Below are 26,182 nucleotides of genomic sequence, written 5' to 3'. Positions count from 1 at the left end.
TGCCCAGCCTTAGCGGGGGGTAGGGGTCTGATCCTACATCTGGTCTCCTGCTCTAACGGCCCTTCGCTCCTCGCCCCTGACCTGTATCCTGAATGTCCATCTTTCCCCAGGTGCTACAGCTTTGGCATTGGGCAGAAAGCCTGCAGGAGGCTGGTGCGTGGGCTGGCTGCTGTGTCCAAGGGGAGTGCAGAATTCCTGGCGGAGGGCGAGAGGCTGCAGCCAAAGGTACTGCTACTCCAGATCCCTCCCATCGCCGACTTTTCCTTGTCGGGAGGGGGAAAACCATGCAGGGCTCAGAGCTTGGGTCTGTCTGGATAGGTGCCCCAAAGACTGGAGGTTTCTCTGCACCCCAACAAAGCTGGGCTGGGGCAAGGGAGCAGTTGCCCCATCAGAGTCTGTCCTGCAAAGGGGCTGGGCTGGGACTTCATACAGATGAGGGAAGAAGGAAGATGGATTATTTGCTGATTTGACAGACCTGCAGCTGAGCAGGTGGGTGACGGCAGGGGTCACTGAGGGGCTTTGTGTCAGCAGGAGGGCAGGCAATGGGGCCGGTGCTTTTCACCCCAGTGAGAGCAGAATGCACACTGGGCATGTCCCCTAACGATGCCCCGATGAGCGGGGGTGATGGGCCAAGGGTACAGCTAGGGAGCAGGCATGCTAACGCCAGTACCCAGCATGACCCTGACTCATATTGTTTCATTGTTTCCTTGTGTTCCTCACTTTGTGTAGATCCACCTGTTGTCTTCAGTGTCGGGGTTAATAATACCGACCTTCTTTGGGAAGGGTCTGAGCCAGGGATTATTAGTCAATTATCAGCTCTTTGGGGCAGATCTTTCTGTCCTGTGTTAATTAATAAACAAAAGGAAGTACTTCTTCACACAATGCACAGTCAACCTGTGGAACTCCTTGCCAGAGGATGTTGTGAAGGCCAAGACTATAACAGGGTTCAAAAAAGAACTAGATAAGTTCATGGAGGATAGGTCTATCAATGGCTGTTAGCCAGGATGGGCAGGGATGATGTCCCTAGCCTGTTTGCTAGAAGCTGGGAATGGGCAACAGGGGATGGATCACTTGATGATTCCTGTTCTGTTCATTCCCTCTGGGGAACCTGGCATTGGCCACTGTTGGAAGACAGGATACTGGGCTAGATGAACCTTTGGTCTGACCCAGTATGGCTGTTCTGATGTTCTTATGTGTTTGTCCTATTAATAATAATAGGAAGCCTTAGAAGCCAAGGGAGCAACAGCCCAATCCACTGACAGCCGTGTGAGGAGGTGATTTGTAGCAGGACATAAGGGTCGTCTCTTTCTTGGTGACTCATGTCTCCAGAGGAAAGCCGGTGGCAAAGTGCCTGCTGGTGGAACCAGAGATTTGTTCCCCAGCTATGCAGGGACCTTCCAGTCCAGCCCCAGGCACCCTGCCCTCTTTCTGTACAATGGGTCAGGGCAGAGCACCGGGAGGGAAGGGGTGGAGATGTGGTGGGTTTTTATTCATGCTGAGGGATGGATCATTTTTAGCAGGATTTTAGGTGGATTTTACGCCACAGTGGGTTGTTAGGATATGCCAGAGGAGAGCTGCCCTGTGTTGCTGAGGGCATCTCCAGCCTGCTGATATATGTCCCAGTATGAGACCAGTTCCTAAAAACAGAGGCCCCGCCTGCTATTTTGTACCACCATCTTTGCACTCACAGAACGAACTGCTAATGCAAAGCCCGATTTTCACCCCCCTGAATCCCATTGCAAGGGCAGCAATCCCAGTGTGGATTTTGCAGGCCCAGACACCACTTCCCAAACCCAGGGATCACTGTGCCCAAGAACTGGCTTGCAGGGATGTTTCTCAGGCCCTGACTTTGATGGCGGAACCAGTTAATGTCCCACAAACATTGTTCGTGGGAAGCAGGATCAGGATGATCCTGAACACACCAGCACGGAGCCATTGGACCGAATCCCCTCTCCCAACCTTTCCCTCTCCTGAGCTGAAATTCCTGTAGGCCTCTCTGGACTCAAACAACAACATGGTCCGTTTCCCAGGGGAACAGAGATGTTGGATTTTAGTGAACTTCTCATCTCATTAGGGCATGAGGGTGGTCACAAGCTGCTCTTGGCACAATTCCTTGCTCTGGGACTGGCTCGCCAACTCCTCCACAGCGTGTGGGCGAGGACAGATGGATGGAAAAAAGCCTGCGTGTCAGAATCACTGGGGAGTCAGAGCTTGTGTGCAGAGAAGAATGGAAGCGGTAGGCGCTACATGCTCCTGGTGGCAAACATACCTGCAGTAGTAGGCACAGACCGAAAGAGAGGACTTGGCATCCAGGCAGCTAATTAGCTGTGAAGTGAAGTCAAAATCCCCCGTTTTGCTCAGCCCAGGCGCCTGGAGGTTCACAGGGTACATGGAAGGGAAATAACCATGCAGTAGTTATGCTGGTTAAACTGACTTTAACGCAGGCTGGGAAGCAGTTTCGAGGTTTTGATGTCTGGCTCCCACACTGCCAATGCCATAAATATGGGGGCTCCCTGCACCTGTCACTTTCACTCCACAGAGTTGCATTGCAAGGTTCATTATTCACAGCCTCACTATCCCCACCTCGCTTGGTTACAGTCTGTCTCACTGGCAGCGTTTGAGACCCGACACCCATCTCTCTCCTACAGCATTTACACTCCAAACTGGGAGTTACGGTTCCTTTATCATCTGCCTTCCCTCCACTTCCATTCCTGTTCTCTTGGGGTTTGTCTACACTGAAATCATGGGGTGGGGAGGCGTGATTGCTGCTAGTCTAAACACACCGGACCTAGCTTGGATTATGCAGTGAAGCCTAGGAGGCCTGTACAGTTACCTGGGAGGCTAGGGCATGCTGCAGCTTTAATCTGGAGCTAACTAGATTAAACTAGCTCAGGTCTGTCTAGACGAGCTGCAGTCACGTGCCATGACTGCAGTGTAGACATACCCTAAACCTTTTGCATTTCCACACCTGGCCCCGCTGGGATGGAATGCTCAGCTCTCCCCAGCAACAGTCACTGGGTTCATATGATTTACTGACATCGGTGGGAGACCAAGATTCACCCTTCTTTGTGCATTAACTTGACAGGCTCCCATTGGTTCAGTCCAGCCTAGCATCAGGGTCGGAAATGCCAGCTGTAATGACGTGTCACGGAACGGGCCCGATCCTGTTCCCCTTCTAGCCCATGAAGCATTTTCAGAGACAGAGAAGCACAAGCGTCTGTGTTATAAATTAAGCCCCAAGACAGGAAAGGGTGTTTTTACAGGGCTGTTAATACAGGCCTCACTTGTTATACAGATGGTTTTCAGCTATCTGAGGCATCAATTAATGGCCCCATCAAGCACATCCTGGAGTGTCTTACAGATCCTGTATTGTGGACATTGAACTATATAGAAAGTTTAAAATGCCCTGTGTATAAATCTTTTTTTAACTTCTCTCTGCACTCTGGAAAACAGTTCCTAGTGGGAAAGCAGTGATGGATGGAGAGCTTTCCAATAGATTTGCCTGTAATATATACAAGGATATTGGCCTAGATCTTCAGCTAGCATAACCTGGCATAACTGCGTAGAGGTCAGTGGGGCTACGTTGATTTACACAGAGTGTAATTGACCCCAGCTGACCCAGTCCTGAGCTACCAGTAGCCTCTTTGTGTGCTTGCGAGAATGGCTCTCTGTCCTTGGAAAGACACGAAGACATGTTGATTCCGAGCACAGAGATCTCTCGGCACCTGCACTGGAGGCTTGTTTGGAAAGCCCCAGGGAGCTCTCTGAGAAAGGCAAGAGTGTCTCGTGGCTGGGGAGATTGGGAAGGGATGGCACAGAGTTTGAGCGCACTCTATACGGTGTGTGAGTGATTAATGCCTATGCAGAGAAGGGCCCTTCCTGCCATCCACGGTATCAGAGTGTTATCCTGCAGAAAAGGCGTCTGCTGAAATTCACACTGAGGATTTTCAGACACGCACCCATGGTTGGTTTCGTTGCCCCTGATGTAGGGGGCTTGGCAGGGCAAAAAGGAAATTGGCTGGAGTGCAGAGGGCTGGTGGTAGATGGCACGATTTGGAGCAGCCTCAGGGATGCTCTAAGTTGCTTTCTTGGCCCAGACTTGTGTCTGGCAGCTGAAGGATCAGGTGGCATAAACCACCTGCTCATTCTGCTGAGGGGTTTGGAATACTGGAGACAGGTGGCATGTAGCAGGTGAGTTCCCAGGGATCACAGGGCCCTATCACTCCCCTCATGGGGCAGGCGGGGATTTCTGCCAAAATCAGTTTGCCCAATTGGCCAGATGTGTAAAGGGTGGATTTTTTCCACTTTCCCCTGAAGCATTATCTGTAAGATGCAGGCAGGAGACAAGAGCAGCTGGGCCATCAGCCTCTCCCCGTGCGCTCAGCCTGTTCTGTCAGCTAGACTGAAGACATCACATTGTGATGGGCTCTGGAGAGGACAATCGGTGACTGTGAAATCGCTATGCAACATATTGAGACCCCCTCGGCATGTTCACATACTGACATACTCACCCACAGGTGCATGCCGACGTGCTCAGGCGTCCATGCATGCACGTGCTCACAACATGTCCCCGCACACTTGTTCACAATACCTTCCCCTCTGCCGTTTGACAGTCCACATGAGTTTGTGCTCTGTCATGCCAGATGATCAAGTCTCTGAAGAAAGCTATGGCACCCGTCCTGAGCGATGTAACCGTGGAGTGGGTCTTTCCTGAAACCACTGAGGTCTTGATCTCCCCAGTCAGTGCCAGCTGTCTCTTCCCTGGCGACCGACTCGTTGGGTATGGCATTGTCTGTGACACGTCCCTGTACATCTCCAACCCCAGAGCTGTAAGTAACCTCTGCCACATTCCCCAACCCCCAAAGGAATGTATGTTTGGGTGTGCATGTGCATGGTGTGTGTGAATACGTGTATATGTGTGAGTGTGCCTGGGGTGTGGGTGTGTGTATGCGGGTGTGGTGGGAGAGACAGTCACACACACACTCACCCTTCCCCGGTGTGGAGACTTCTCTCTCAGATATGAGTCATGAAATGAATGTGGCTGTACGGGGCACCGTGACTGAGAGCTCGATCAGCAGGAGTTCCCAGCTTGGTAGCCACATACTGTTGCAGGGCTGCCCTTCCAAGGCCACGGTGGCCCTGACTTAAATCCTTCTTGGGATATTATGCTCGTCACATGCACAAAAAGCTCTGCCACCAGACAGGGTGTTTTGCTGAGTGGCTTGCCCCACTTCCATTCACGGGGCAGCTGTGCACCACTGAGGTGCAGGAGCGAGGGGGTCGTTGTTTGATCCCACTGTGTTTTGTTCTCTTCCTCTCCTTCCCAAACATAACACAAGCCAACAGAAGACCCAACAGTCTTGAAAAACACCAGCTGTAATCACTTGAGGCATAAGGATGTGAAGGGATGAGGCAGGAGTGTTGTAAACAAGACACGAGAAGTAATTCTTCTGCTCTACTCCATGCTGATTAGGCCTCAGCTGGAGTATTGTGTCCAGTTCTGGGCACCACATTTCAAGAAAGATGTGGACAAATTGGAGCAAGTCCAGAGAAGAGCAACAAAAATGATTAAAGGTCCAGAGAACATGATCTCTGAGGGAAGATTGAAAAAAAAATGGCTTTGTATAGTCTGGAGAAGAGAAGACTGAGAGGGGGCATGATAACAGTTTTCAAGTACATAAAACGTCCCTACAAGGAGGAGGGAGAAGAATTGTTCTTCGTAACCTCGGAGGATAGGACAAGAAGCAATGGACTTAAATTGCAACTGTCAGGATGGTTAAGCACTGGAATAAATTGCCTGGGGAGGTTGTGGAATCTCCATCGTTGACGATTTTTAAGAGCAAGTTGGACAAACACCTGTGAGGAACGTTCTAGATAATGAGTCCTGCCATGAGTGCTTGGGAATGGACTGGATGACCTCTTGAGGTCCCTTCCAGTTCTCTGGTTGTACAATCAGGGACAACTGAGTAGGGGAAAAGGGGTATGGGACAACTGGGTAAAGGGAGAAGGGGCACTAGACATTGGGTAACCAGGCACTTCATCAAGAGGTGTGGGGATAATGTCCGAATTGCTAAGATTGCCAATTCCATGAACAGCCCGAGCCCTTTCCAGACCGGATGCAGCATTCCAGCCCAATTCTTCTCTTTCCCTTTCTTCCCCAGGACAAGAGGCGGCGTTACAGCATGATGCATTCCCAGGAGTCAGGCAGTTCCGTTTTCTTTCACTCTCAGGAAGAGGGAGCTGGCTCGGACAGCTGGAGCTACCCCAAGGACTTTGAGGGGGGGCTCCCTTCAGAGCGGACCCCTGATCTCTTGCTGGTTGGTGGAGAACCAAGGAGAGAATCTGACCCAGATACTGGTCAGTTTCTCCTTATTGTAAACCCAATAGTATCACCCACTCCTCTTCCTCATCGTTGCCTTTAGTCACTGGTTTGTCGCTTTCAGATAACATCCCTTCAGCTGTATCTCTGCGAAGTGACAGGGGTCTTGGGAGAAGTGGCAACAAATCACACAAAGCTCAGAGACTCCATTTGGCTTGGCTGCTTTATCCAACCGTGTCTGGGAATCGAACTGGGAACCCATTGAGAATAGCCATCCCCGAGATTTGCAGCACATGCTGGGCTCTGGCCCTGGGATTATTATTGCAATGTTTACGCTCCCTCTCATAGCCAAAACCATCTGCACTAAAAGGTTTCCTGGCCTCTTGGTGACCCTCTGCAAGGTTTGGATCAGGCCAAATTCCAATTCCAGATGTAGGATCTTCCTGAACCCCATCCCACAACTAGGCAGCCTGATGAGTGTATCCCTCTGGGGACATGCCAGGCCCTGTTGCTTCCACAAAGGGAGGGAGAGGGGTTAGATTAGGGGACTGGGAATCAGGACTCTTTGGTTCTCCATTCCTGGATCTGCCACTGACTTGGCCTGCGACACTGTGCAGGTCACTTTGCCTTTCCCTGCCTCACATTCCCCATCAGCAGAATAGAGTGAAAGATGTTTACCTACCTGCCAGCATGGGAGAGGACAGAGATGTGCAACTCTTTGCCTAGACATTCCTCAGACTTGCAAAACAGTCCCTTAACAAGGATCAAAGTCACACTCAGTGAGGAGAGAGGAGTCTGGGGCAGACGTAAAACCAAGGTCCTGACCTCATGGGCATTAACAAGTCCCTGGCACTATTCTCAAGGCTAAGGATATTGATCCTGTTGGCCCAGTCAAATTCCAACAGTGTTACGGCTCTGTTCCCTCCCAGGAAGGGCTGCATGTCAGCCCAGGGTGCAAGGATTCCTGATTCGAATAGGGATCCTTCAGGACGAAAGCTGCTCTATGAACATAAGTCCATGTACTATATTCCAAAGCTTGGCCCCTTCATGCCTGGGCCACCCCTCCATATGAGCAGTGTGGAGGGTTTTTTTCCTTGGGTCTCTCAAGCGCAAATCTCTCTGTTGTCCTTCTCCCTACCTGGTTTCTCTCTCTCTCCCATCCAAGGTCCATCTTCCCAGCAGAGTCAGGGCGATTCTCTGTGGAGTTGGTGGGAGTGATTGGGCGGGAAGAGGTCTCCCACTCTCTGGGGATGTTAAAAACCTGACTGGCATTGGCTGGTCCCGCCGCTGATCAGCTCTTCCTTCAAACAGGGCTGGACCCTAAATCCTCCTCCAGGCGAAGGGTGTACAGCACCAATCAGATTGCCAACCCTGAGCCTTTCAAGAGGGTCCCCACAGCCAGCGATCCAGGCACAGCCCTGGGGAAGAATCCCCTTCGCAAAGCCCACATACAGGATCTGTGCCATCTCAGCCCGGAGCCACAGCCATGGCCAGCGGATTTCCAGGTAAGGGCCGGTGCTGGGCCTCGATACACCAGCAGGGGCCTCGCCAGGGTATCTGCACGCTGCTGCCCCTCTTGTGCCGGCGCAGCCTGGGCCCTGCTTTCTAGCTCAGAGGGGCTCTTTTCAGAGCACATGGCAGTGTCACTGCCCCGAGGTCCTGTTACGCAGCCTAGCTACTGCCCGATGCGCCATTTTCTTGCACGAGAGCCTGGAGATCCAGGACTTACACTGTGACTCCCCAGCCCCAGTCTCCAGCACAGATGCTGCAGGGTAAGAGCCTTTCCCACCCTTCTCACCCCCCCATCCCCTCAGTTCCCCTGGACACTCTGGCCTCCCTGTACTGTGGCCACATAGGGCCAGGCTTTCAAATGCACTCAGCTTGGGTGGGAACCAGTAGCCTGATTTTTGAATGGTCTCAGCGTGCGGGATGCAGGGTGAGCGGAAGGAGCAAAGCTTTCCTGAAAATCTGGCCCCAGGTGCGAGTGCTGAGCAACTAAACATCTGGCCCTGGGCTCTTCTGAAAATCTGGCCCACGGTGGAGGATTCCATCTTCCAGACCCCAGTGGCTGCTTTGCAGGGTGCTCACCTGCCTGCTTTGCTATCTCCTCCTCCCTCTCATCTCCTGCATGACACCACCCCAGAGCTGGAGCTTCCAGTATTGCTCCGCGGCCCCAGGGCAACCTCTAGGAGGGCGTAGGATGCTCTGCAGTGTATCTCGTCCAATGCCTCCTCTCCCAAGGCCCTGTCTCCAAACCAACTGCTATAGTCACACAATGCTATCCTGCCCACCTTAAAAGCACACTCAGGTGACTCCACCCATATAACCAGGTGCAAGGGCAGCCTTGCAGCGGTAGGCAAAGCTCCCAGGTTAGTGGGGCTCAGATCTGGGGTGTCCTTGTGCGCACATGCACGTTTTGTGCTGCAAAGTGGTGCCAAGAAGAAAACTTTGCCGCCAGAAATAAAGCCCCGCAGGTAGAAAAATCCTGTCCAGATTTCCAGCGGGGGGCACATGACAGGTCCACCACTTCTTTTCATAATCTGGGATCATGTGTTTTGTCGGCATCTCTACTGTCTCCTTCATCAGCACGGCCTGAGCTCCGCTCTGTTGTCTGTTGGATCCTAGTTATACCTTTTAATTCCTCTTGGGTTCATATTTCACCAGAGTTTGGCCAAATAATGTAAACCCTTTGGAGCTGTGGCAGCGCCTGTGTGCCTCACAGCAGAACACAAAGTTAATCTTGATGCAAATCCCCTGTTAATACACCGCCGGGTCCAAGGCGATGAAAGATAGGGTACAAAAGGAGCTGGAGAGGAAAAGTCTGCCCCAAGCAAGTTTTCAGAGAGATTTTGCTTTAATTCACAGCACTTTCTTTTCACCTAGACACAATAGGCTACATTATCCCCAGAATGAGTTTGCATCAATGTCCCAGTCATTCTGATCACTCCCACACCTTAACAACCGTGGGTACAATTCATTCCCTGGTGGTACGCCACTGGGCCAGAGAGATTCAGATGTGCCTGAACCCCACCCATTGCACCTGAGGCAGGGGACAGAAGTGGCTTTGTCACGTTTTTGCTCCCCCACCATCCCAGAGACTGCTGGGAGCTAATTCAGCCCCTGGTTCAAGCTAGAGCAGCCTCCAAGTTGCTCTAACTTGTGCCAGCTGGAACAGCTTCCTAGTGCTTGTGGGCCCCTAGAGTCACCTAGGCTTCACCTATGCTTTTTAGAAGAGAAGGCCGGGGATATGCTGGGAATGCTGAGTGGGAAGGGTCTGAGGTTCAGCCCACAAGAAGGCTGCTTGCTTCCCTTCTGAGCTCATTATAAACTGAAATGAAAAGGCGAGGTTAGCTGAAAGGGTGATTTCCGTGGTCTGCGGTGAATCAGAGGCATTCAGTCCCCTTTGAACCTGATCTCAGCGTGACGATTTTCAGGCAAAGGGCTGGAATGACTTGCTCCGGTGTTTGACATGCCTGAGGTAGTCTCCTTCGAAATCAGTGTCCGCAACAAGCCTGGGCAGACCAGAGGAAGAACAGCTGCTGCTGCATCCTTGTTCCCATGACAACCCTGAACAGGGTATCTGAGGTCTTTGCTATGTTTCTTCTCTGCCACAGGTTACAGAGATTGGCAGGGAGGGGAGAGGGGCCGAGGGAAGGACAAACGGGGCGATGGAGGGCTGTGAAAGAGAGACAGTAATAGTGAAGGGAACGGATGAGTAGAACATGGGAGAGGAATTATTCTCTCAGCCTCAGGGGTGGAGGGAGACTGGGTGCTAGTCATGGAACGTCACTAAATCCAGGTATTTCTAAGGGCTGGTTAATTAGAGACGTGCCAGGGTGGATGCTTCATTCCTTCTGTGCTGTAGCGCTGGCGAGGTATTTGTGTCTGCACCATTAGGGTTGGCCAGCCCCAGTCTCTGTGCATTGTGGGGGATGATGGTGTTTAGAAGACGATAAGGAAAAATCAGCCCTTGTCAGAACGCAGCCAGGAGTTAGACATGTGTGTTCTGCTTGGTTTTAATTGCTGCCTTGTTCTGCGCCATCTCTCACACTGTGGGTGTGGGGGGGGGGGGCACCTTGACATTTTCAGAGATGTGAACTCAGAGTTCTTCTCCCTTCCCCCCTCAATGCCCACACCACAACTGGAAAGGAAAGGTCAGAGCATCAGGATGGATGGTTTAAACTCCCAGACACTTCCCTGATCTCCAAGGAGAAAGGGCTCAGGAGGGGAAAGAGCGAGTGGAAACATGCCAGCAGTAGCTTCCAGAGAGAGACTTTCCACTGAGCTCACATCAGATGTCTCCTTGCTTAGGCTCTGCCACTTTAGGAGCATTTTCAGGGATCAGGAGAAGCCAAACTCAGCTGAGAACAAGGGGGAGGGAGTGTCCCTTCATCGCAGGGAATTCCCTCCAACACAGACAGAGCGGGCTCTGGACATTCGAGGAACCGTGGGGAGCTGGAAATGAGTTTGGTGATCTGCAGCCAATCCACAGGACAGGAGACGGGCCCATCATCCAAAATCCACTGTCCAAACTGCTCTGCCCTCACTCCCCTCCATTCTTGTGGGCAGTTGTAGAAGAGAGGCCAAGGGTTGAATGGGTTATGGAAACTGAACGCCCCACCCAAAACCTAGAGAGGACCCCACCTGGTCAGGGCAAGGGTATTTGTACTGGAGGCCAGGGCAAAGCTTGCCACTGCCATGCTGAGCTTGGTCTGTGAGGAATCAGAGGATATCGGCCTTCAGGGCATCTTTCTGCAACACTAGGATTTCTGTCTCTCTTGCTCCCAGGAATGGAGTGTCTGTACAGAGACCAGCCTTAAAAATGCTGGACAAAAGGTATGAATGCTGCCACCTAAGGCCTGCTCTGCACTAGAAAATTAAGCCAGCTTACCTATGTTGCTCAGAGGTATGAATAATCCTCCCTCCCCCAAAGGGGCATAGTTAAGCCAAACTAGCCCCCAGCATAGGCAGCACTAGGTCGACCTAGCTACTGCCTCTCGGGGAGGTGGAGCACCTTCCCTGGGAGGAGAACCCCTCCTGTCTGCATAGATAGAGTCTCTGCTGAAGCGCTGTAGACGAGCCTTCAGGCTTAGCACAGTCACTGATACAGGGATCTGTTTCTCTCCCTTTCTGCCCACCCCCAAGGGACTATTTTAAGGAGGAAGAACGCTGCTCAGTTTTCCCTTTGTAACTAAGTAGCTGGGCCCAGCCTGTCTATTTCCGTCCTTCTCTTAGTTGTCATGTGAAGTAATTAAAAGAGCCGGATTGAGGAAATTCACATTTATCCTTCCTCTGGTCAGGGGAAGGCGCTGCCTCGATACTCATTCCAGCCCCAAAGGGAATGCATCTGGGGCATGCACTGAGAAATAAATCCCAGTCGGTTGTCAGGGGACCTTTGCGGGGTGGTGGTGAAACACTTGTGTTCGGTAAACAGATGCTGTTTCACATGTCAGCATTTTACATGTCTGACGAGCCAATAGGAGAGCGGGGTCAGGAAGGGAATGCGTCAAACACAGGTGGGTAGGTGGTAGGATCTTGCCTTCCTATCAATCCATCCATTCCCTACACAAACCTCTTCTTTCCAGTGGTCTATCGTCATACACCCCCCCACAACAGTTGCTGTGCCCGTGTCTTTCCTAACAAGACCCCCCACCCATTGTCCATGACCGTCTATCCCACTCTGACCTTTCTCTGTTCACAGCCTTTCACCACCAGCCCCTACATTGCCACCACACGGATACGAGGCGCTGGCGCCAGGAGGCCCTCTCTGCTGCACCAGAGCTGCATGTCATTTTGTCAGGACGTGGACGCTCCCCACCCACAGGATGGTCTCCAGCACATGGTTCCAGACAGGTGCCTGGGTCAGCCGGAGACCAGCTCTCTCCTGAGATCCTCCTCGGGCAGCCGGAGCCCTGGGGATCAGGGTAAGTGACATCCAGCAGGTTGCTATCAAGAGGGTCCACCTCTGGAACACAGCTGGCCTAGAACTCTAACTAGCCTGCCTGTGCATCTTCCACCATAGCACCTTGATGCCTGTATAGGTAAATTGGGAAACATTTGGTCAAATCGTAAAGAGGCCAGTGGCAAAACTGCTGCCCCAACACGCCCCCCTCCTGGATGAATATGGAATTGCACCACTTCTTGCCTCAGTTTCCCCACTCCCCCTTTCTTTTGGCCTACTCCAGCCAGAAGAAGGTCCTAATCTTCAGCCAGACCACTTTACAGAGTCTAGCCCCTTATTATCTTTTACTAAAGTCCTGCAGAAATGTAAACAAAACAAACCTTCAGCCCAGCTGGGCTCGGCTGGCCTCCTCCTCCTCCTCCTCCTCCTCCTCCCAAGTACGTCTCATCCTCTCCGTTTGCCCCTTTGACTTGTCCAGGCTCCTGGGCATTCAACAGCCTCACTGTCTGGGCTGGCAAACTCCTCTCCTCACTCAAGGCTCCTGGCAGGTTCCAGTTCCTTAAGACCCTGGTCTCCAATCAGGCTTCCAGCTCCCCCCTGGAGTAGCTGCTCTGCTCTGTTTCTTCAGGCTGCTTCAGAGAAAGGGAACACCCCCTCTTCTTTCCTCTGGGTCGCCTCTCTCCAGCTGTACACTCCCAGGCCCCAGCACTTGATGAGGAAAAACAAAACCCTCCAGCTGGGCTTTATCCCTAATCAGGCCTGGCACTGCCTCCTGGTGCCCCCAGCCTGGTTAATTGGCTTCTCAAGCCCATATTAACCCTTTCACAGCATATGTGGGGTAAACCAAACTTGTTTCACTCACTGGACCAGCTCCGCAGCTGTAATAAATCAGCTGTGAATGGGGGTGCAGGCTCTGGGCTGGGACCAGAAATGTGGGGTTTGGGGTGCGGGAGGGGGCTCCGGGCTGGTGCAGGGAGTGGGGGTGCAGGAGGGGGTGAGGACTTCAGCTGGGAGTGCAGGCTCTTGGATGGGACTGGAGATGAGGGGTTTGGGGTGAAAGAGGGGGCTCCAGAACTGGGGGGTCGGGCAGAGGGATTTGGAGTGCGGGAGGGGGCTGTGGTTGAGGCAGGGGGTTGGGGTGCAGAAGGGGGTACGGGCTCTGGGCTGGGGGTGCAGGATCTGGGATGGGGCTGGGGATGCGTGGTTTGGGGTGCAGGAGAGGGCTCTGAGTTTGGGGGGGCTCAGGGCTGGGGGTCAGGGTGCAGGCTTACCTCAGGTGCAGCAGGGCTAAAGCAGGCTCCCTGTGTGTTCTGGCATCACACTGAGCTGTGGAAGTGGCCAGCAGCAAGTCCAGCTCCTTGGGGTGGGAGGCGGGACAGGAGGTTTGTGCCCTGCTTTTGCCCACAGGCACCACCACCCCCAGCTCCCATTGGCCTGGGTTCCTGGCCAGTGGAAGTGCAGAGTCAGTGCTTGGGGCAGGGGCAGCGCATGGATCCCCCTGCCCCCTCCTGCCTAGGAGCTGGATCTGTTGGCTACTTCCAGGGCGTAGCGCAGTGCCAGGACAGGTAGGAACTAGCCTGCCTTAGCCCTGTAGCACCACCAACTGGACTTTTAATGGCCTGGTCGGCGGTGCTGACCGTAGCCACCAGAGTCCGTTTTCGACTGGGCATGGCAGTCGAAAACCAGCCACCTGGCAACGATATTTGCACTGCTATTGTGTCTTTCATCCAAGGGTCACAAAGTGCGTTACAAACAGGAATGAAGACTCAAGGACCCTGGAAATTGGTAAAATCCACATTTAACACAGGGAAAAACTGAGGTACCAGGCAGTTAAGTCACCTGCCCAAGGTCACACCGTGAGTCATTTGCTGTCAGATACAGGAACTCACTGACATCACTGGGTGTAACGGGGAGCAGAATTTGACCCCAAGTGTCCTTACAGTCAATCCTGGGTTCTAACTCCTGCTCTGGCATGTTGTCAAAGTGGTCCTCATTTGGGCCACCAGTGACAGCAGAGGATGGGAGACAGCCTTGCCCTTCACTGTAATGTTAATTCATTATGTGCCTGTTGCTTGCCTGCAGAATCTGCCCAGCACCCTTCCTTTGCCTTTGAAACAGAGACTTCGTCAGACTGGGATCCCCAAGATCTTGATCTCAGCTCCTCCAGGGGGTGCCCGCGCTCCCCCAGGGCCACCTGCAAGGCGGTGGTGAAGGGGTTAAGGAGTAATGAGCCTGTCCAGTGGGAAATCACCTTTGACATCCGGCCTCTGTTCCAAGACAGAGAGAGCTGTGAGAACGGCGAAGGAGATCTGTGGAACGAGACCTTCCACCACTTGGCGGCCAAGTCCATCATCCGGGATTTCGAGCTGCTGGCCGAGAAGGAATGTGAAATCGAACACGGTAATGCCGGCGTCCTTGCCAGCCAGCCTCAGTGAGAATGGAGGGCCAGATTCCCAGAGATGGTGTAAACCTTTGCAGCTGCAGTAGCCTCAAGTATACCACGTCAATTTACGGCAGCTGGGGATCTAGCCCTCAGTGTTCTCACATGTTAACGCAAGGTCACATGGTGGAGATGCACCGTGGCCATGTGTTGATGCTCCATGTGATGATCTGAGGAGAGTCCCCCAAGGCTGGCCTCATGCCCTCTCTGCTTTTCTCCAGCTCACCTAATTGCTCATTAAATATCCCTGCTTCATGTTAGCACGCTCCTTCTCCTGTCCCTCTTGCCTTCTCCCACGCTCCCCTGCTTCCCACATAGGGCTGCTAGCTATATTTTTAGCGGGTTAGTCACGTTGAGTCGTGAGCCCAAATCAAACGCTTTTAGGCCTTTTGAGAACCATAACACAACACCTGCTGTTCAGCCCCCTCCGCCATGGAGTTGCAATTCTCAGGGCCTGGCTTTGAATGGAACATCAAACGGTTCTGTTCAAAGAAGTATCCAGAAGTTTAGACTCTACCAGGAAATCTAGCCCCGATTATCACTCCTAGCGGAGCTGTTTGGACATGTCTCTGAACAAGTCTGTGAATTAACCAAACCTCCTGGGCTGGGGATCCCTTGTTCGCAAGTCCCCTTGTGATATTTCTGCTATTTCCCAGTTCTGGCACAGACAGAAGTGCAGAGAACTGTTTTCCCCCTCCTGGAATGTCATTGTTTCTGCCTCCAGTCCTGGCCCAGAAGTGCAGAGGCCTCTGACATGAAAATGAGTGGGCTGTGAAAGGAAACCGACAGATTTGAGCCTGTTTGGCTGTGGTTTGAGTTTGGGGTGTTGCTTCAGTGGCTGGAGAGGGTTATTTTTAATTTGCCCATCCAGGTGGGAGTCAGAGAGCCAAATTCTGCTCCGATTCAAACCCATTGAACTCCGGGGACGTGCATGTGTGGTAACTCAGCACAAAATTGGTCTGAAAACACACTCTCTCAAAGACACATGAACCAAAAAGGCATTCACTGATTTCAGTGAACTTACAGCAGGGACAAATTTGGCCCCCAGGAGTTAATAAGGAGGCGGTCTTTGGCACTGCGGAACAAAAGCCAGTGAGATGGGAGAGAGGGCCGTGGGGACACAGGCCCAGGAGCCAGCATACAATACTGAGCTCAGTCAGCTAGCAGCATCCTCTGCTGCAGGCTGGTAGCATCTCTCTGTTCTTCATCCTTTTCTTGAAGTAATCCAAGGATGAAATTGTCACGGAGAAGTAAAATCAAATGCATGCATTAAGAAATGAGAGAATCACTAGCCAACCTGGAAAGGAAGAGAAGATGCGATTATTTAGATGGAAGCTGGGTATGCATGGGCAGCGACTGAAGAGTTGACTCTTTGCAGGTGTGCTGGGTTTGCTGCTGGGCGTGGCATAGGAGCTCTTCTCTCTCTAGCGCCCCTTCCTGTTGGTCACTCTGGTCCCATGATGCTCTGCCTTTTCTCGTGACTCCGTCCCCCAACCTGGTCATGCTTTAGTCCCATCCTTTCTGGGTATCAGAAAGTCCAACAACTAAAACTTGAATATGCTTACAGAAGATTTTCTGCCTTCACTGGAGGCCTTGTGGTCCTCAAACTCATTTTTGTCTCAGGGCTCTCAAAACTCCTTATCCTGTGTTGTCCAGGGCTGCACACACCACCTTCCCAGTGATGGGTAGGGGAACCCAGGCCTCCCAAATTTCACCCTGCTTTCAGGGCCAGGACTCGCATGGCTGTCCCCTGGACTCCCCCCAGAAATCCCAAACCAAAAGTACAATTTAACCCAACTTCCGCTCTCCTTGGGCTTAACCTTCCACACTTCCTCAGTTAAATGCCTCCCAGGGCTCTCTTCCTAGACATCGAGATCCTGCCCTGGTATCAGGACTCATCACCAGAGCTTGCTCCTACTCTCTCCTGGCCTCCTGCCAGTCTTGTCTACTCACAAGAGGATCCCAGTATCAGCTCTTCCCCTGAGTTTCCTCCTTGACCCTCCCAGCTTCTCCACTGTCTAGTCCAGTTTGATACACAAGACGGCGGCTCGCAGGCCACTCTTTAATGTGTCTCCTGCGGCTCTTTGCAGCACATACTATTAAAACACCGGGCGTTTGTACTATGTTATTAACCAATTAAGTTATCAACTTGCACTAAGTTCTTAACTTATTTGCCGTGAGACTATTATATATGTATATAAAAAGCAAAACATTTCCCCTGTCATACTGTTTAAATCTGACTAGAATGTATAGTAAATGAAACAATTAATTCACCTGACTGGGGCTTTTTGGGGCTTATCGCTAATTCGACTCCTGCACTGCCGTGGCCACTGCTGTAGTCCCAGAGAGTGATTGCAGAGTTCCTCTCTGCAGCCCACTTCTAAGCTTAACTTCCCTTCTTTATAGTCACCAATCCTGCTGGGCTTCATCTTTAATTAAGCCTGAGCCCTCCCTTCCCCCTGCAGTGTATCCAGGTAGCATATTAGCTCTCAGGTCCATGTTAATCTTTTCATTGCCTGTGTGGGGTACACGCCTCATCAGAGGAGCACAGCTGAAGCTGGGTTGGGCTGCTAATTGGGAGCATATAACGCGTGACACCTCTAAGCTTGGCCTGTTGACCCAAGCGGGGATGGTTTGTTTCACGGTGGCTTGGTTTGTTGATGGGCTCAGAGGTATTTTACAGGAATGCATTGTGGTGCATACTTTCCAGTGGTGTGGTACGGATGGATTCAGAAACATTCAAGGGCTCAAAATGCACTGATACCAACTAGTGCCAGCCCCAGCAAGTGCTGGTTGTGATCCCAGCTGTGCTATGGTGGCAAAGAAACATTGGGCCATTCAAAGGGGCCCAGTGCCTCAGATCACTGAGATCCTTGAGTTAAGACTCTACGGCTCAATATTAAAGTACAGAAGAGCTGGCAGCTTGATTGAACCCATCGGTCAGAGCTGGCTGGCTCCCTAAAGCTGACTCAGCACTCCCAGACAACCTGCCCTGTTTCTTGGATAAAAGCTGGGATGGGGTCTTGGAGGGCACACAGTGAGAAAGGTTTTCTAGGACATTAAACCAGGGGAGGGAGGGAGAATGACCACCTCAGGGAATCTAATGGATGGGCCCTCGCACCAAAGCCATCTCTCTCCTTCTTTCCCTAGGCCGTTCCCCTGTTCTCAGCTCTGCCCCACCTGGGAGGAAGCTCCAAACGGGCCAAGTGCCTGGGATGCTTCTCCCTGGGTGGTAATATTGGGCTGGAGGATGCAGTGTCTGGCCCTGGAGAATGGCACTATCTAGTCAGTTGCTTGCAGCAGCCACAGAAATTTTCCCCATGCTGCCCCATGCCATTGTGCCTTGATCCTGCCCCAGAGAGACCACAGCTCTGGGCAAAAGGATATGCCAGTCCCCATGGTCAGTTCAGTCCTGGGCCTCTTTGCTGAGAATGCCAGTGAGAAGGTTGAGGCATGTGGGTGGCTTTTGTGATCTAGACCCCAGGAGAGGGACTGAGCCCACAGAACTCACGAATCGTAACCTGACATCTCTCATCCCACAGGGTCTGGGAGACGGTACCAGGTAAACGCTGTGCAAACCAGCAGAGCCTGCAATGTCATCAGCAAGTACACGGCCTTTGTCCCAGTGGACCTGAGCACCAGTGGCTACCTGCCAACCGTGGTCGAATATGCCAATGCAGGTAACAGGACACTCCAGCATAGCGTCGTTATTGGGCTGGGGCTGGCATGCCTCCCACACTCCCTGCTAATCTCCTGAGTCCCATTGCACAGAAGTGCGAGGGGCCAGCCTAGGGGTGTCATATGGGAAACCGGGTTCAGACAGCACCTCAGAGCTTGGGCAGGGAAAAAGACTTAGGCCTGCCAATGTAGATAATAATAACAAATCCATTCTCTTCTGTGAGGTTCAAGGCAGCTGGGCCCTGGATCTCCAGCTACTCCTTCAGTGCAGGTCTCCGTGGTGTTCATGTGTCCATATATCCTGGTCCTAGAGGTTCTTAGTCTTGGGCTATGATTGAGCTCTCCAGCACTGGAGCCCAACGGTGTGTCTGTCCAACTTGGAGGCCAGGAGCTTTCCGCCCCACCACGTGGTCCTGACCGATCACAGCCAGCTTGGGGCCTGGAAATGAAGGGGTCTCTTAGCCTGGGCTGTTCTGAAGGCCCACAGCCTACGACAAAGAGGTCATTGCAGCAGGCAGGGCCGCCCAGAGATTCAGGGGGCCTGGGGAAAAGTGGGGGAGCTGCAGCGCTTGTACTCAGCCGGCCGCGGTCTGGGTCTCTGGCGGCATTTCGGTGGTGGTGGGGCCCTTCAGTCGCTCCACGTCTTCGGTACACTGAAGGGCCCCTTGCTTCCGAAATGCCGCCAAAGACCCGGAGTGACTGAAGGACCCCCCGCAGCCGAAATGCTGCCGAAGACCTGGAGCGTTGCCAGGCCAGGGCTTGCGGGGCTCCTGTGGGGCCCAGGGCAAATTGCCCCACTTGCCACCCCCTCTGGGCAGCCCTGGCGGCAGGAAAGGGGGTGTGCTTGGTTGGAGAGCAGGAGTTTGACGAACGTACCTCTCTTGAGAGTCTGTGGCCAGTTAGGGGAGTGGTGGGCTCTCAGAGGGCTCCAGGCTCTTAGCATAGAGTGAGCACCACAGAAGCGGCCTACGGCTGAGGAAGGAGTCCCTAGGCCAGACAGGAGTACAGTAACTGGTCCCAGGGCGAAGGAGGGTGCCATTGCTAGGCTTGGATGCCGTGAAGTGACTGATTTCACCCAACTCACTCGATTGGCATCATGTTTGTCGGTCCATTGGGAACGGTAATGCTGTGAATTCCCTTTGTTCATACCAAGGACCAGCATTCAAACAAGGTGGCCAACGGAGCTCAGGATCAGGAAGCAGAAGGCACCGAGTCTTCTCCGTCGGACTCGGACGCACCCAGTCGACTTGCGGCCAGGATGGCGCAGACGATGGATTTTACAGCATGAGTAAGATGGCAGCCCTTCTGGGGCTCAGTATTGTAATCATTGATTAGAACCCGTGGATATGACCTTTCATAGGCCGTGCACTGACACATGCTGTCAGCCCTCTCTGTTTTTTTGCCTCTGGTCAGTTCTCTTCTTCTGGCCTTTTCTTTAGCTCTGATGCCTGTTTCTTGAAGGGCAGTAACAGCACAGAGTTTAACTCCTGTAAGCAATAACAGCATTTTCAGGATGAAATCCTGACCCTAGTAAAGCCAGTGGGATTTTTGCCATTTGCTGCAATCAGGCCAGGATTTCACCTCAGGAATCTGTAATCTGAGCTGCACCAGGCCAACAGCCACAAACCCTGAGTTACAATGCCCTGGCTAGCTCCAGGGTAGATGAAAGCAGTCCATCTAGGCTATGCCCCATGTGACAAGATGGCCGACGTAGTATGGTGGATCCTGCACTTTTTTTGGTGTGGGGCTAAGATGCCACCCCTTTCCCCTGCTCTTGGGGCACCAAGGGCCCCATTAGTGGCCCGGGAAGATGGTAAAGGAGGGAGGCCAGGGAGGGGTCTGGGTTTGCGCCTTACTCTGAGCCCCAGTCCCTCTCAACCCCTGCGGGTTCTTACCCTCTTCCCCCTTGGGTGGGGTACGTTCGGTCCTTAAACACTTCAGGAGGAAGTCTCTCTCCCCTGCTGGGGAAGGGTCTCCCTTACTCCGGTTTTCTGACCTTCCAAATCTCATAGCACACTTCCAAGCTCCAGTCCTCTTTCCTTCCTCCTTCTCCCCTGACTGCCTGAAGCAGGAGGTTTTATTAGGTTGCTAACAGGGCCTTAATTGACTACAGGTGCTCCAATTAACCTGTAGCAACCCTCCCTAGTCTACAGGGAACCATGCCTTAATTAGCCTAGGGCTTAAATACTTCTCCTCCACTACTCTCCCACTGCTCCCTGGCCCTCCTGTATCACACCCATCTGCTATAGAATTGTCTCTGTCTTTCCTATGGCCAAGATGACCGCTCCTTGGAAAGGAATATACCCAGCTACTGCAATGTGAAAGGTCTGATGAGGAGCAAAGCATGTGGTCTGGACAGCTAACCATGTTTCTGGCTGGAATCCATCTCTTGAAACAGGGCATCTATAAAAGAACTTACTCTGAAATGCTCAGATCACGAGAAGTAACTCTTGCTGATGCTCTGAGGTTAACTGGCAGCACAACACAGGGGACATGAGGAGCTGAGTCTGCTGTAATTAGAGACTAGGGGACTTCAGACACTTGACTGTCTCTGTAAATCTCCTACTAATGAAGATAAGTTAGGTTGGACTTTGTCTCACACAGTCATGACTGCTGCTGAATTAAAATGATTTTCTCCTTCAGGGATAAGGAAAGAGCTGGAATTCATGATTGTTTGGAAAGTAACTGTGCTGAAAAATATGTTTTCTCTCTCAGAATATATCTAGAATCAGCTGAGCTAGGTCTCTGCACAGGGCTTGTCTAGGGGGTCACACAATAATGTTTTGAACTCGCTATATATCCAGAGGTTGTTATACTGTAATGCAGGCGTTTCTATGATCAGCCCCTGGAAAGGAAGAGTGGCCATTTGCCAGCTACTCTTATATGTATTGAAACATAACAATAAATACAAACAACAGGCAGGCTGGATCCATAGCTGCGGAAATAGGCTTAGATTTATTGAAGTCAATGGAGAAAACAGTTCAAGTTATTCACATCAATTACACTACACTGATTGACACGTGTATACACAGGTATGTTGGCTCTGCCAAGCTGGAACAGACCAATGGTCCATCTAATTTTGTATCCTCTCTGTGGCCCTGAGCAAAACCTGATGGTCCAGAGGAGGTTATAACCTCCTCACAATGCACCAAATTGTGCAATCCTCTACCACTGTGGAGGAGAAGGATTCTCCCTCACCCCTACTAATAATCTATTTATTCTTTGGACTGTGAGGATTGTCATCTCTAGTCATTTCTGCCCTAGCTAGAGGAACCCACAGATGCTATTCGGAATTGTACAATTAAACACCTAATCCTTGCTGAATGTTACTGCAGGATTTGCGTCCACAGTCTGAGGTTGATGGTCTTTAAAATTGGGTTGTCACTTCTCCTAGCTCGCAACCCCACACCTTATCAATGAAAGATCTAACCATAACGATGGTAGCTGAGTCCAGCCCACCCCCACACCCAGTGCCTTGATACTGGCTGCCTCAGTATCCCAAAATGACCACTGTTCAGGGTTGTACTTTGACCAGGTTTTGGCCCCTCCATAAAGGGTTCAGAAAACTGCCCCACCAGCCCTTGTTTGCTCTAGGTTCAGCTCACTAAAGATTAGACCTTGGCACCACTCATATTGTTAGACTTGCTAAATAATCCAGTGGGCATTTGCCCAGGGCCACAGAGAGGATACAGGATTAGATGGACCATTGGTCTGTTCCAGCTTGGCAGAGCCGACATACCTATGTATACATGTGTCAATCAGGAAGTGTAATTGATGCAAATAACTTGAACTGTTTTCTCCATTGACTTCTTTCCAAGCTACCCAGCTTCTCAGGGGTAATTTGATCGGAAAAGCTCAGTTATCAGCACTTGATCATTAGTGTGGTCCCAATGTATACTCCAGGTTCCTTGGCAGCATAGGGGAGATAGGGGTTGCATTGGGAGGATGAGTGCAACGGCTTGGATACTAAACATTTCTGAGACACTGAAAGTTTTCCCATCACCGAGAGCAAAAGAAAGAGGAGTAGATCTCTGGCTAAAAGAGAGAATAACACCATTCAAGGAAATTAAAAAAGCCAACCAGGTGCAGCCAATAACATCTGATGATGTTGTAACTTGCTTCCCATTTTCTTTACGTGCTCAGATAAATCGCATTTCTCAAAACTCACTGGGTTTATTTCAGAGTTTGAGGCTTATAAATTCTAGATTTTTTCCTGGAATGAATAAAATACAGACTGTCTTGGCATGCACATTCCTGTAGCACCTTCCATTCCAGCAATCCTGAGCAGTTTCCAAACCTTAAACCACACAGCACTTTGGAAAATGGGATTGTCCCCTTTTTACAGAAGAGGAAACTAATTTTTATGACTTGCCCAAGGTCAAATAGTGACTCATTGGTAGAGATGAAAGTAGGAACGACTCCTGCTCTGCTCCAGGTTCTAGGCCACACTCTCTTCCTGGATTAGAGTTAGGGTGACCAGATGTCCCGATTTTATAGGGCTTTTTCTTATATAGGCTTGTATTACCCCCACCCCCTGTCCCAATTTTTCACACTTGCTGTCTGGTCACCCTAATTAGAGTAAACTAGAATGAAGGTCACAAGAGCCTGTTTGGTGGATTCAGATCTGCAGAGAGATACAGCAATGTCTGACCCTTTGGGAGCCTCCTTTCAAAAGGCTAAATAGCCTCAGATGCTCACGCCTTTCAGTTCAGTAGGACGGTACAGCCAGCTCCACCAAGACATGTTAGAATGCATCTCCTGGGGTTGGAATTTCCTCCTCTGCACCTTTTGAGCTCTGGTTGTCCTGAGCAGAGCTGAGGTCCATTGAGGGAGCCCATCAGGCGCCATGAAGAGAAAATAGTTGTGGCGGAGGTGCGCATGAAACAAATAGTGATGACGATGCAGTGGTGATAGGTGAACTGGATTTGGCGGGGGTTGAGAGGTTGGGAAGCAGTGATCTCTGTTCAGGATTAGGGTTTGGTAAAGGCGGAAGAGGGGCCCAAGGATGCTGAATGTGGTTGTGATGATGCATCTGCCCCACACTGGTGGAGGAAGGGTTAAAAGCAGCCCTGGGGAGGCTGCGCAGCAGACAGCCAATCAGTGAGAGGCTGCAAGGAGCAGCCAATCAGGGCAGAGCAGGCCCATATCTAAAGAGAGCCACAGGGCAGAGGAGCCAGTTACCCCTTGGGAACCCTAGGGGAAGGGACTGGGTCCCTGATGGGCTGAGGGAACTGCGAGCACCCGGTTCAGAGCAGTGCTGGGCTGGGTCAGGGGAGCGAGAGGGAGCTCCAGCCTGACTGGCTGAAAGACTGAAGCCGGGATATGGGGTAGAGAAGGTGCGAGGGCTATGGAAAAGTGGTCCAGGGAAACGGAAGGTGGAGACAGTGGAAACAGACAGAGCGTGGCTGCCACTACAGGGTCCCTGGGTTGGGATCCAGAGTAGTGGGTGGGCCCGGGTCTCCCCCCTGACTTGTCACTGAGGGGAGTGGCTAGTGAAGGGCCACAGTTTGCCAGAGAGGCGAGTGTTTGGACAGAGGACTGCTGCTCCCCCAGAAGGGAGGGGGAGAACAGAATGGGGCACGGCCGGAGGGCTCCGTTCTGAAGAGGATGCCGCAATTCTTGAGGTAACCTGGGTCCAGAGCAGAAGTGACGGCAGGTGAGACACCTCCAGAGGAGAGCACCCTGCGAAAAGACTGTGCTAATTCCCAGAACGACCAGGAGGAGGTGCCATGACAGTGAGGTGGAACCATTACACTGGTTAATAGAACTGTCACACTGTGTAATCCTGACATGGTGCTTTCTCTCTCAGTGTAGCCATGGCGATGGTTTTGATTTGGAGACTGGAGTCGAAGGTAGCTACATCCTCAGCTAGTGTAAATCAGCAGAACTCCATTGAAACCACTGCAGCTACCCAGTGTCCATTAGTGGAAGGTCTGGTCAAGCCATGGTAACCAGGAGGAGGAGGGAGATGGTAGTCTGTTGTGGTGCCAAGAGTGGCGAACAAGCTAGCAGACAGACAGGGAGTGCTGGCTGTTATGGAGGAGGATGGTCATGCTGAGGGCAAGGGGGCCGGTTGTGACCCTCACTCTGAGGCCAGGGTGACGCTGACACATGGTAATAATGTGGAGAAGGGTGATGTGGCCATTGTGCTTCTGATGTTGCAGATGCAGATGAGACCAGCCTGTCAGCAAGCAGTACACCCGCCTCTTCCGGCTGGGAGCGCTACAGTGTCCCAGAAGGTAAGAGCAAGACATGCACAGGATTTCTCAAGGTCGCCGTGGCACCACTTCATCCGACTGAGGTTTCAAGTTGACCTGAAAATTTTTTAAACCTGCCAGGATCTAAGTTCAGGGTTCTGTGCGTCTCCTGCCACCGCTGGTCACAGCCAATGGCAGGGCAACATCTTTCTGCGCCGAGCCAAGGGTTGGTGAGAAAGCTCTGGCAGCTCCATACCTGAGAAAATGATTTTCCAGCTATTGCATTTTAACATGTATTAGCTGGTAAATCTGGTGCCTGCCCTTGACTTTGGCTGGTGATTTGGGCTCTTAACTGAATTATTTAGAACTACTTTGGCCAACATTTTTTTAAACACTGGTGCCTAAAATTAGAGACCTAAATCCATATTTAGGCAGCTAAATCAGTGCTCTGATTTCTAGTGGTGCTAAGCACTCAGCATCTCCCAGATAGCCTTTCATATGAACAGCTCAACATTTTTTTGAGTGGTGGTGAAGTATCATTATCTCCATTAGACACGTGGGGACACAGAGGCAGAGCGAGATTAAGTAACTTGTCCAAGGTCACAAAGCAATTTAGTATCAAAGCCAGGAATAGAACCCAGGAGCCCAGCCTCCAGCCAGCACTCCCTGAACTCTCTGATTAATGCTTCCTTGATGCTAGATGTTTCTGCACTTCAACCTTGGCTCTGTATTTCTCCCCAGCTCCGCTGCAGAGTCCGTCTGCTTCCTCTGCTCACTCCCAGAAGTCCATTGATACCCTTTTTTCTGCCAGGTAAGGGGCAGCAGAGCATTCTCTGACTCAATGAGACCCCAGGATGGAGTAGTCCACTGCTCAGTGTTTTCTTCTGGCTGTGGGTTTGACAAAAAGAACCCACACAAGGGAAAACCTGTAGGCTGTTTGGGGGTGTGTCCACATCAGGCAGATGGGCAGCTGTAGAAAGGGGGTTTGGTAAAGGGAATTTCACTGACCAAAATACTCTGCAGCTCATTCTTGCTTTGATACTGTGAAACTCATTGGCTGGTTTACTGGGCCAGGCAGACAGCTTGTGAACCAGGCTTAGTGACAATCAGCCAACAAGTTGAGCCCAACAGTTAGCAGACAGATAACCAAACTGCCTCTTTTTTTTAATTCTTTATTTTTAAATGTATCGTGCAAATGTGGTGCTTGTAAAAGGAAGGGAAGTACTGGGCCAGTGATGCAGCCTGTTGAAATCAGTGGTGCCTTTGCGAGAAGGATTTGGTCTGTGTAGGCGCTAGTCTAGACACAGGCATCACATGGCAGCAGCAAGACAAGCTTTTTCAGATTGCCCCACCAGGGCTCTCTAACTCTGACTTGGAAGGGCCACCAGTTAGGGGAGTTCAGGCTTGGTCAGTGGGCTGGGTCTGTCTGCTGAGAGGAGTGAGTAGTGCCAAGTGTGATGTGGATACCTGCCCACAGATCCCCAAATTCATGTGATGTTGACCAGTGACCAGCCAAAAAATGGGAACATTTTGCAGTCACTGTCTAGCTAGGCTGGATTTAAACCAGGGACTTAATGGTGAAAGATTCTCTAGCCTACTACCATGCCCCTTAGCCATCCAGGGAGGGAAGGGTGGGGATATCTCCA

The 26,182-nt window shown here is 51.6% G+C and overlaps 1 protein-coding gene across 2 annotated transcripts in view; it reads left to right on the top strand.

Annotated features, from left to right (window-relative positions):
- VWA5B1 (von Willebrand factor A domain containing 5B1) overlaps nucleotides 1-26,182 on the top strand; it is a 72,407-nt gene that overhangs the window by 41,628 nt on the left and 4,597 nt on the right. For both annotated transcript variants that reach the window (XM_075060242.1, XM_075060243.1), the window contains exons 11-20: nucleotides 111-225; nucleotides 4,644-4,829; nucleotides 6,162-6,357; nucleotides 7,631-7,824; nucleotides 12,021-12,243; nucleotides 14,304-14,621; nucleotides 18,204-18,341; nucleotides 19,493-19,627; nucleotides 24,504-24,578; nucleotides 25,278-25,347. In XM_075060242.1, the coding sequence (XP_074916343.1) occupies nucleotides 111-225; nucleotides 4,644-4,829; nucleotides 6,162-6,357; nucleotides 7,631-7,824; nucleotides 12,021-12,243; nucleotides 14,304-14,621; nucleotides 18,204-18,341; nucleotides 19,493-19,627; nucleotides 24,504-24,578; nucleotides 25,278-25,347 (1,650 nt within the window). The remainder of the gene's footprint in view (nucleotides 1-110; nucleotides 226-4,643; nucleotides 4,830-6,161; nucleotides 6,358-7,630; nucleotides 7,825-12,020; nucleotides 12,244-14,303; nucleotides 14,622-18,203; nucleotides 18,342-19,492; nucleotides 19,628-24,503; nucleotides 24,579-25,277; nucleotides 25,348-26,182) is intronic.

This window comes from Chelonoidis abingdonii, chromosome 23 (genome assembly GCF_003597395.2).
Source record: "Chelonoidis abingdonii isolate Lonesome George chromosome 23, CheloAbing_2.0, whole genome shotgun sequence".
NCBI classification, from domain to species: Eukaryota; Metazoa; Chordata; order Testudines; family Testudinidae; genus Chelonoidis; species Chelonoidis abingdonii.
This window is presented reverse-complemented; position numbering and strand designations above follow the sequence as displayed.